This window comes from Mastigoproctus giganteus, chromosome 2 (genome assembly GCF_048544385.1).
Source record: "Mastigoproctus giganteus isolate SK-2022 chromosome 2, ASM4854438v1, whole genome shotgun sequence".
NCBI classification, from domain to species: domain Eukaryota; kingdom Metazoa; phylum Arthropoda; class Arachnida; order Uropygi; family Thelyphonidae; genus Mastigoproctus; species Mastigoproctus giganteus.
Genome location: NC_143576.1, coordinates 94,738,208 through 94,750,637, shown reverse-complemented (window position 1 = coordinate 94,750,637; position 12,430 = coordinate 94,738,208). Strand labels below are relative to the sequence as shown.

Here is a 12,430-nt window from a genome sequence, read left to right as displayed (position 1 = left end):
AATATCAAACAACTTCACGAAGCTCACACTCAAAGATACTTTGACTTTTTTCCAATTTATACAGACGGCTCTAAATCTAATTCAAACGTCGGAGCGGCTGCAGTGTTTCCAAATACCGTTATTTCAGCATCCTTGCCATCTGAATTCAGTATCTTCTCAGCTGAATTATATGCAATCAAACTAGCTTTACAGAATCTCTCTTCTGACTGTGCTTTAAAATCTGTTATTTACACTGATTCCCTCAGCTCAATTTTGGCTTTATGTAACCCCTTAGATAAAGTACACCCTGTTCTAGATGAAATAAAAAGCATATTACTACAAATTGAAGAACGCAATCAACTGGTCACCTTCTGCTGGATTCCAGCTCATTCTGGCATTTTGGGCAACGAACTGGCTGATAAAGCCGCAAAAAATCCAACTAGCTTCGACTTAACTGATATCCCTGTTCCGCCATCAGATTATGCATTAATCATTCAGGCTGCATGCCTGTCAAAATGGACAGCAATATGGCACTCTCAAATTAATAATAAACTCTTTCAATTTAAACATGATCCAAAAATTTGGCGCTCCAGTGTCCGCACATCAAGACGAGAAGAGGTAGTCCTTTCAAGGGTAAGAATAGGCCATACATATCTGACCCACCTTTATTTACTCACAGGGAATGTCCCGCCACAGTGTCCACTTTGTAATATAAATCTGAGTATTAAACACATTCTCATTGACTGCCCTTACTATGAACAAGACAGAACTTCAACCCTGCTATCACTGGTTAATCTTCGTAGACCAATAACTTTAGAGAATCTCATTGGAGATGATGCAGATATTTCCGAATTTTTCAACTTCATAAAGCAAACAGGACTTTTTAATCAATTCTGAATTTATGAAACTTTTTCATCTCTTTTTATAATAAATGAATAGGCGCATTATGGCCAAAGTAGCCTATGCGCCATCAAACCTCCATATCAACAACAACAACAACAACTCCCCAAATTCCAATTCTGCACTGCTTATGTCTCTGATATCCCAACAGTATATGCCTTTGATGTCTTGATCAGGTATTTAAGTGGACCAAATAAATAGAAATCACTAGGGGAAAATTCAAGGCTGCTGAAAGGATGACAAGGAAGTTTCCTTCCCAAATCATTAATGGTCTGCTTGGTTGTGCACACTCTATATGGCCTTATGTTGCCATGCATCATGTCTGTTTTCTTTGCTTTGATTACTAAGGTCATTCAGAAGGGTTTTTTTTTTTTTTTTTTGGTAGTTGTTGGCGCATCGGCTTCTGTGGCCATAATGCACCTCCCAAGGTTTTTGCAGTACTTTGATCCAAGCCCGAGGCGGGATTCGAACCCGCGACCTTTGGGTTGCCAGGCAGGCACTTTACCCACCCGGCTAGCCTGGTTGGCCTTTCATTCAGAAGTGTGCAACAGGAGGCAATATTCATGCTATTTCCAGGCTCCTTGCATCGGTGATTCTACTAGGACCTCAGCTGTATCCACAATTTCAACTGGTTGTTTTGATCTAGTATTTCCCTTTGTGTCAAATGTCCTTATGAAGATTTTTCATAAGAACATTTGATATGTCTTCATGAAAAATGCCACTCTAAACACCATGATGAGAACTGTGATGAACAGTTCTCATCATATACTGGAAGCATTTCTTTGTGAATATCCTTGGTTGAATATTATTTTGAACCACATAAAATGTTCAACAGCTGCTCTTCAGTTGTATACTCCTGCAGTAGTTGTCATCTTTTACATGCAAGACTAATGGCTAACTAATGTGAGTTTAAAAAACTATTTTATGCTACTTGGAATGTTGTTTCACTAATGAAAACAATCGTTCATTGAGTATTTAGGAGCTGCACTTGTTTGTGACTGACTGATGCTTCCAATTGTACTTCATTGGTAGCAAGTACAATCTCTGAATAGCTTGTGAGTCTATACTTTGTGAAAACCCCAACTCTGTTGTTGTTGTTGTTGTTTGGTTTTTAGGAGCATTAGCAACTAAGGCCATATTGCTCCGGGATATGCGGTCGTCATTCCCTGACCTTTCCGCATCCTCCGTATTTGGTGGTGACGGGCTCGAACCCCGGTCTAATCAAGAAGCGTGTGCTACGCACTGCTGCTCCTTCCCACCTGGCTACGGAGGCGCCCCCCAACTCTGTTATGATAAACAAATTTTGCTTGACTTGACTCTTTCCCCCACCAGTCAAATACACGTAGAAGACATGTTTAAAATTTTATACTTATAGTAAGTCAATTCAAATGTCTGAAAGTATAAAACCATTACATACATTATTACTGTAAGCAATAAGTAGCGACCTGTACCATTATTCTATTTATAGTCAAAGTGGATAACGGTAAGTTGCATCTTAGTAAATGTACAGTACTGTGTAAAAATAAGTTTTAGTAAATGTATACTTTTTTTATGTCATATTTTCATACTTTATGCTGTTCTAAGCTTATGTGAACATTTAAAAAATGAAATTCACATATATGTAACATTACATAAAAGTTTATGCTTGGTTAGGCTATTTAGGTGATATGTTGTTCAAAATTCAGAACCAGTATACTTTGTGGAATGTGTGTATCTCTCTCTCTGACTTTGTATGACTTGATAGTAATGGTTATATGTCAAGGGTTTAGTATCAAACAGTGTTAACTACAAAATCATTTTGTAGTGAAAGTTTTTGAAATTAACCAAGAAAAAGTCATTTAACATTTTCTTAGTTTACCAGAAATGTACTTACAACCCAAGTTAACTTGTAAAGTACTAGAGAGATACAGTTCTGTGACATGATATGTATTGTTATTTGTATAAAGCAAAACTAGAGTTATCTCCAAAAAAAATTAAATTTTGTAGTTAACGTTGTTTGACACTAAACTCTCGATATAGGATCTGTCTTAAAATTTCATTTGGTTCGATAGAATTTATAATTCTGTAATGGTAATGTATTAGATGATTATGCTGTTATTTTTAATCTTTAATATAGTTTATTTCATGTAACTCAGTTTTACTATTACTGTAATTGCAGGATGAATTTACTGTTACTTTGTTTAAAGAATATATATTATTTTGATTCATTACAGCAACAAGAAGCACCAGTGGTTGACCATGCTGGAAAGGAGTTTGTGATGGCTCTGTATGATTACACTGAAAAGAGTCCAAGAGAAGTATCTATGAAGAAAGGAGATGTCTTAACTCTTTTGAATAGCAATAATAAGGTATAATTCACTTTTAATTGAACTGAACACAAGACATTTTCATTTTATTTATCAAAACCATAAGCTGAAATATATTCATTACTCTATTTGTAAGGCAGATTGAAAAATATGTGGACTGTGCCTGTTATTCAGAGTTGTAGGTATGCCCATTCATTGAACTGGTTTATCAAAATAGTATCCTTGACAGTTTGCACACCATTTAAAGTGGCTGAACATTTTTCATTTCTATACTTATAAATTTTCATCTCCATAAATGTTTGAAAATGCCTAAAAATTATAGGGAGTGAGGTCTGGGCGTATAGGAAGTGTGGGGGTTGGGGGGGGGCAGTGATATGAAGTCTTGTGTTATGCTGTAAAAAAGAACCAATGTTTATTTTTCAGTTTGGATCTTTTTTTTTTTTTTAAATGAATGGCCCTACTCAAATGTGCTCACTCGTTGGTATAACAAGAGCCATTTACAGTTTGATAAAGTTTTTTTCTCTAACATCAAAAAACAAAATCAGTGTTAGCTTTTTGACATAATCTGTTAACCTGTTGTAACATTTCTATTACTGTTGTGCTTAGTGGGCTGCTTGTTTTCTGGTCTTTCACCACTTTAATGCCACTGATCTTTTGAAAGCATTGGTTTCATAGACTTCTTGAATTATGCCATTTCTTGTTTAGCAGTGAAGCCACTCTTCCCAACACTCAAACTTTTCAATGCTTAAGCAGGAAGTGAAATAATCAGCTTTTACTTAGATCATTATACTGCTGATTGGTATGGATAGCCAATCTTTGTTGGAAAAACTACTCAAAATATAGCTTCATAATCTTCATTCTCACAAAAGGGTTAGCACCTGCTAACGCAATTTTTTATAAAATGCTACAGACCACACAACTGTTGAGTATTGTCTTTTTATTTTAATCCCAAAATGTGGATAATGTAGATCAGGATGAATCAGATCACCTTCCTCCTTAATTAATTTAAATAGTATTGCCACTAGTCTCTAAGTAATAGTAATACTAATTAAATCTGAGGGAATTAAATTAAGGGCTTTGATTTTGAAAGGCTTTTGATACTGTTGCACATGGAAGACTGCTGAACAAATTGGAGCAGGGTGGCATTGGAGACAAATTGCTGCTATGGATAAAGGGATGGTTGAGTGGGAGAAGACAGAGAGTGGTAATCAATGGACACTGCTCATCGTGCACTAATGTTATTAGTGGAGTCCCTCAGGGTTCAGTGTTGGGTCCATTATTGTTTTCTGTATTTATAAATGATATTGATGATGGTATATCAAGCTTAATGTCCAAGTTTGCAGACGATGCAAAGGTTGGCAGGGTTGTTAAGGACACTACTGACGCTATGCTGCTGCAACAGGATCTGGAAAGGTTGAGCAGATGGGCTGAGAGGTGGCAAATGAAGTTTAACATTGACAAATGTAAAGTACTACATATGGGGAAACAGCAACCCCAGAGTAACGTATCAACTCTGTGGTACTACACTGACAGTGGTAGAGAATGAAAAGGACCTGGGGATAATTGTGCAGGCAGATATGAAGTTTTCTGATCAGTGCAGACGGGCTGCAAGAGTAGCTCATGGTGTCTTGTCAATGATATACAGGAATTTTTCTAGCAGGGATAAGGAGGTGATTATTCCCTTGTATAAGGCAATGGTCAGGCCACATCTTGAGTACTGTATACAGGTCTGGAGGCCTCATTTCAAGAAGGATGTAGAGCTGTTGGAATGAGTACATAGAAGGGCAACAAGATTAGTGAATGGAACAAAGGGTTGCTCTTACGAAGAAAGGCTTAAGTTTTGCAAATTATAGTGTCTGGAGACTAGGCACCTGCGAGGTGATCTGATTGAGGTGTATAAAGCCTTTAATGGTTTGAGCATGCTCAATGCTGATGGGATTCTTCCTCTTGCTCAGAATAATCACCTGAGAGGGCATAAATTCAAATCGAGGAAAGACAGATGTAGGATAGATTGTGCAGAAGTTTGCCTTTAGCCAGCGGGTAGTTGGTTGGTGGAACAGACTTCCATCCTTTGCTGTGGAAGTTGATAGCCTAAATAAAAGCTGAGCTGGACAGGTATTTGGAACGAACTGAGGTGTGAAATGGGAGTGTGTTTTTTTTTTTTTTGGATGATGCTGCATAAGCTTGCTTTCTTGCATCATATGCCTATGCTAATGTTAATTTTCTCTGGTGTCTTGCTAAAGTCATTGGTACACTTTCTCACAAATTCAAGCAAATTCTGAGGCTTTCTGCTTGCCGAACCTGACCTTGCTAATCCTGTCAAATGGTGGATCCAAATGGTGCTACTATTCAAGGTTGGATTGGACTGGGAAGATTCTTAGAAAAGGCTTGCAGTGGGAAGTATGCCTAAGCTTTCATTGCATTTACTTATAAATCCAAATGAAAAATTTTGTGGGGGGGGAGGCTTTTATTTTCAGTTCAGCACTGCTGTTGCCATTGGGCTACAAACTACCATTGGTCACACAATGGCAATACCCACATTAGGAACTTATCAGCTTAATAAGTATGTTATGTAACACTTGATATTGTCAGATTATGCTATTTATATTATTTATTTTAATGTTGAATTCGATTCAAATACAAATGAGATATTTTTCAGTTACAGTACTGTAACTACTGCTAACTATCATTGTTAGCCCATTAACAATGATAGCAGGCTTGATTCTCCACTTCTTGGACACAACCAGTGATACAAATTGAAGGTGATAACAAAACTAAAGGAAATAATATAGGAGTTTAAGGATATTTATTGAATCGTAGTTGCTGCTCTTTGAAGTATCAGTCATTATTCAAACAGGTTGATTAATAGCCAAAAACTATGTACAGAACAGTAAACAAAACTAAAATAAAGTAATGAAAAAGAAGATGTTGTTATTGTTGTTATTTGGTTTTTAGGAGCATTAGCAACTAAGGCCATATTGCTCTGGTGGGGTGGTCATTCCCTGACCTTTCCACATCCTCCGCATTTGGTGGTGACAGGCTTGAACCCCGGTCTAATCAAGAAGCGTGTGCTATGCACTACTGCTCCTTCCCACCTAACTATGGAGGCGCCAGAAAAAGAAGGAAGTATGTAAGAAAGTAAGTGAAGGAGAAGATTACTGCATATTTTGGCCTTTCTCAGTGGATTTTGGGTTTTTTTTAAGTCTAGAAAAAACTGTAGAGGACTTAATTATCTCCAGAGAATGACTTGATGGTGGCTTTGTGCTTGTATTAGATGCCTTCTGTGCACTCTCATCAATTGCTGTGTCCTGGAGTTATAGGGTTGGACAACTTAATTATCTCCAGAGAATGACTTGATGGTGGCTTTGTGCTTGTATTAGATGCCTTCTGTGCACTCTCATCAATTGCTGTGTCCTGGAGTTATAGGGTTGGACAATGTGTGATTTCTGCTGTGGCCTTCTTTGCAACATGGCATTTTGCAACATCTGTGAAAGCCACACCTTTAATCTTTATTATCAAGAGTTCTAAGATCCTGTCCTAGAAGCCTGGACTCTTTAACACAGTTCAGGTGCCAACATCAACAGAAACATTTGCAGATTCACTGCCCCCACTTCCTGATTGTCCTCTTCCCCAGCCTCAGATGCCATCCCAAGAAATATTGTAGTCTCTATCCTCCTCTTCCTCCTACATCCTGAATTAATTCAGCAGCACCAGAAGTCTCAAAAAATGTAAGATATCTAGCCAACCAAACCAAGATTCATTCCCTTGCCATCTTATGTATTTGAAACACAGGCCAGTGCTAAGCAGCATAACACAACTTTCTCCAGTGACCACGATGGAAATCACAGACTGTCCAGCTCCTTATAACTCCTGCAAACAGTACTTGCTTATTGTATATAGCTCCTGCTGCATATATTAAACAATCACAATCATCTGATATTTGTTGCTACTGCATCAACTCCCTCTCTGGAGGTGATTATGGCCCATGCAGTTTTTTTTTTTTTTTTTATTAAACTGAAACTCCCCAAAAATATGTATCAAAGGCTGTAATTCTTCAGCTACAGTAGTATCCCCCTCACTTATTTTCTTTACTTTATTTTAGTCTTGTTTACTATTCTGTATGTGGTTTTGTACCTGTATTTCAAAGAGCAACTGCTGCTCGGTAATGTTTTTTAACCTCATATTCTTGCTGAGTAGTGTTTTATCTTAATTACAAAACTAAAGGAATACTTAGGTTCACATTGACATTTCTATAGTGAATATTTATCTGTGATCCTTTTATTTATTTATTATTATTTTTTTGTGGTTCACATATTCTAAAAAAGCAGTTGCTCTAATAAATTTTATTAGCAGACATGCACTGCACTTTGTGCACCATTCAGATATTTTTTTTTTTCAAAAAAGAAAAGTTTTGTTTATTACTCTAGCAGACTAAAAAGTCAGAACAGTTTATAAAACTGATTTTGATAAGACTATAAAAATTATTTTATTGAGCATTCATGTGGGCTTGAACTATAGCCAACTCAACTCAAATACACATGCACTATTACATTCTTGAGCTGAATGAGAATTGATAATAAAGGAAGTTGTGCACATTGTGATGCTATTTTTCATTTGAACATTATTTAATTTATTTCCTCTTTGAAATGTCCAAAATTTGTGAGTGAGTGGATATGTGGTGCACTTTATGCATCAGCAATGAGGGCATATTTTGTATTTGATTTTTATATGGCCATGCTTCTCCAGTTCTATCACAATCAGTGATGCAGATTGAAGATCAAAGCCATACCAAAGGAATGCATTGACATCACACTTAGATCATTGTAACAGATGCTTTATTTATTTATTTTTAAGTAATGTGTATGTTCTAGTGGGCTTGTACAATTTGAGAGATAAAAATTTGGTAGGCTTATGAAATCTCCGTGTTTTTAAATTGGCATATCTTTGTATGTTGCAGGATTGGTGGAAAGTGGAAGTAAATGACAGACAAGGATTTGTACCTGCAGCTTATGTGAAGAAAATTGAAGCAGGATTGTCAGCTAGTCAACAACACTTGGCTGATACTAATAGCATTTCTGCAAGGCAAGCGCAAATTGAAAGCCAGTATGAAAATTTATTGGCACTTGGCCGTGAAAGATGTTCCAAGTTGGAAGAATCATGTAAAGCTTTTCAGTTAGTCAGGGAGGCAGCTGAGTTAGTACAGTGGGTTAAAGACAAGGTAAGATATTATAGATGAGGTAAGCAATTAGATTTATGTTTTAAATTTTTTATTTGAATGGATAGAAACCATTAGCAAACACTGCCATGCTCCTGTATAAACACATCACTGTGCAGTCATTTTCTTATTTAAATGAGAAACCACTGCTTACCACTTCAGCCTGTATATGTTATATATGTATTTTAATATTTTAAACTTTTTTGGATATAGCAGTTTCACTCAGTTACCCTTCCCCCTCCCTCATCATCCCACATACACCACCATCTAATGTTAAGTGATATTGGATTCACAACTGAAGGGTTAGGCAAATATAAACAACCTATGAATCCAGTATTGATGCGGTTAAGTCTTGAGTGTAAACATGCACAGATATCCTGTTGTTTTATGCATTGAATGGTGAACATGGAATGCAGCAACAAAGAGAACCATATTATTATATTACTGTTTTTGATCTTCATAGAGTTGGTATAGTTATTTGATTTTTTTTCGGGGGGATATGATTGTGCATGTATGCATGCACAGAGTCACTATGTACTACTGGCATGCACATGCATGTTATGTATGTGCATGCCAGTAGTACATCATCAGTGAGAGATCTGATTTTTTTTACAGATTATTCAAAATTTATTCAAATTTTAATGCAATTAATAATGTATATAAAAAGATGAAATTTTAATGGAATACTAAAATTAATGGGAACATCACTTCAATAGAAATTTTTTTAGGTTTTTTATGGTATGATCTACATCAATGAGCTTAGTTCTTTTAATTAATAATTTTTTTAAAAAATTTCTAAATAAACTTGACTTTGTATCATTTTGTGTTTATTAATACTAGTTACAAGAATATTCCTGCACCATTTGGAATCTAATTAGTAGAATTCCATCAAATAATAAAATTTGACCAAATAAATAAAAAACATGCATTTTATGACAAAACACAAATTCACAAAAATTCACAAAGTGTTTCATTTGGAAGCATGGGATTGTTATAAGAAATTGAAATTTTATTTTTTTAACTACGTTAAGTGCTATTTAATATATATATACAGTCCGTTCCGGTTATTTGGGACACATCGGGACTAGTGCATTTTGGCCCGATTAAGCGGCTGCCCCAATTATCCGAAGTTTCACGTAAATAGTTAAAAATACAATGTATCCCCCCTTTACAATTGGTTCACTGTACAATCAAATCATGTTACGACGAACTCAACATAGTAAAGTACCGTTCACTATACGATGTGCAGTAAGCACCGGTTGTTGTGATCACATTTGTGAATTGAATTTTAATTCCATTAAACAGCAATTCTAATTAGTGAAAATAGGAGGAATATTATCCACAGGCTATAAAAGCAAAGATATATTAGGCACAAATTTACCCTTTATTACTTTACCAATTAAAAAAATTAAATGATACGTGAAAATCGGAAGAATATACGTGATAATTGGAATAATTAATGTGTACTGTAATATGTACATATGAACTAGTTGACATTTCTGTTCACTGACATTTGTGGATGGGGGTTAAAATTTAAAACAGTAAAAAGATAAGCAATCAATAACAAAGAACACGGCACACACAAATTGCAAGTAACACGATACGCGCAAGTGAGAATGGAGTAACGAGTTACAAAGCTTTAAAAATAGGAATGAAGAGAAGAGCTGAAAATTAATTTTTTTATATGATTGAAGATTTCATGGAAGTGTAAATACATTTCACCATAATAACCCACAGAATTCCAGCTGTCAGTATTATCGCAAATTCAATAAGATCGAGTTTACTATCCGTTTATGATAGATTTCACTAACAGAAAAGCCCAATAAACAGCTCACTGCTAATTGTTTTTATTGTTTTATGGTTGTGACCTCCAGAATTTCGACCGAACCATGTGGTACTGTCAGAGACAATTGTAGGGTAATTTCCAGTGCTGCGGTCTCCTGCCCCGATTAAACGGCATGCTATCCCAATTAAAAGTAAACCCTGGCTATATTCTCGATTGGTTTCTGTTTTTTAAGATTTGCCCCAAATAAACGGCTGCCCCGATTAACCGGTGGCCCAAATAATAGGAATCCACTGTATTTTTAAAGTAGTGTTTTTATTAAAATAGTGCAGTGTTAAAAGAAAACTACAATAATGGCACATTTACTACTTAAAACATTTATCCAATTTCATCCACTGATAGCAAAATAATAAAACTAAACGAGGAAAAAAAAATGTCCAAAATGATATTAGTTTATATATTTTTGCTTAATTTTATTTTTTAAAGAGCAAGCATTTTTTATTTTTTGATGCATTTTTTATTTATTATTTTTTTATTATTTTTTTTAAAGCATTTTATTTTTTAAAGCAAGCATTTTTTATAAAAATACTTGCTTAATTGATTGTTGTTTTAGTCATTGTTTATTCATGTTAAAATAAATCAGTCAACTACTGAGTGCCAGGCACTCAGGATAAAGGGTCCATAGTCACGAATGGTCGTTAGTGTAGTATCTCAAAAAGAGCTTTATGGTAACTGAAAAAGGGTTCTAGTATTCCCAGCTTGGCCTAAAACTGAGGAACTAACAAAAATGTTGTCTGAGTCTTTCCAGTTGTTGTGAATGACAAGGATGGGAGAAGCAATTAAAGTATTGGGGGAGAAGCAACTGGCAGGTGAGGGCTGTGCAAGACTCTGCACAGGTGCCTCCCCACCACTGCTGCCTCAACACTGGCTCTCTGAGTACCTCCTTGCTGGGACAACTCCAGCTTTGAAAATTGTTAAAAAATACTTCTTATCACAACATTTATAAATGACCTTTATAGAATTATTAACAACTCTTTAGCAACCTTTTTGTCACCAAAAGGAGAGTTACTTAGTACAAAGAAGCACGTTATCAAAGTGCAATAAAAAATAGGTTTTTTAATTTTAAAACAAAAAGTAAATGATAGATTTCAATCGTAATAGTTTTCCCTTGATAAGCATTGAATAACGCATAGCTAATGTGATTTTTAAATTTTTAGCTCCATTAGCAACCAAAATAGAGGGGGGGGGGAGACACAAAAATTACTCACATTTTCCTGTCTGGCACTGCCATTTTAAATTTTAAAAATATTTTAAAATTATATTTTAAGCCTACTCGTTGAGCTCTTTCCGCTGGTGTATAATAAGCTATAGGCTGTCGACAACATTTTTGTCCCCCTCACATTTTATCCCCATTTCTCAGACAAATTTTTATCAACAATGATCAATATGGCATTATGTTGGCCCACGTGATGTACAAACCCATGCAAAATTTCAAGTCAATAGATTGAGTGGTTCCAGAGATACAATGCTGTGACAGACGGACAATCAAGTGACATTATAAGGGTCCTTCATTAGAGTATGGACCCTAAAAATGGAGGAAAAAACTGGTTTTCTTTTTGGCTATAATTAAAGTTGCCCTTTGCATTTTATCTGGGTTGCACTGTATTTTATTAAAAATTATCATTTAAACTAGTTACATCACAGATTATAAAGGTGACAGAAATTATGTGCATTTCTGTCATATTTATAATCTGTGATGGTAAAACCACTACTCGTGATTTAATATTTTAATAGTCTAAGTAACTTTAAATAATAGGATAATAAAGACTGAACTCCTTTAATAGTCAGTGTTACCTTACTGTTTTTACAACTGTTTGTGAAGTAAAACAGCTTTTGGACATTTATGACATTAGGATTGGGATATCTGACAGGACAATTAATATTAAAGTTTTTAATATATTAAGCTTTTTGTATAGCACATTGGCTCTTATCCTCTGTATTACAGTACAGAATTGGATCACCAAGAGCCTCTAGTGATTATTCAAACTTTTCTTGAACTTTTTCCACTAGGTGGCCTAGGTATAAGATGTCTATGATTTAGCTCCTGCTTTATAATAATTTATAAGTAGTTTTTAAATTGCATTTTTTGAAATTTGTGTTATATCAGGTTCCTTAGCTGGTTGTCAGGCAGCTGTAATGAATTTTATCAAGTCTTCGTAAAGATAAGTACTATTTATTTACATTTAG

General features: G+C 35.3%; 1 protein-coding gene across 1 annotated transcript in view; it reads left to right on the top strand.

Annotated features, from left to right (window-relative positions):
- LOC150089433 (spectrin alpha chain-like) overlaps positions 1-12,430 on the top strand; it is a 579,218-nt gene that overhangs the window by 257,071 nt on the left and 309,717 nt on the right. Inside the window, 2 exon segments of the mRNA XM_090389473.1 lie at positions 3,093-3,227; positions 8,143-8,403. Coding sequence (XP_090245599.1) covers positions 3,093-3,227; positions 8,143-8,403 — 396 coding nt within the window.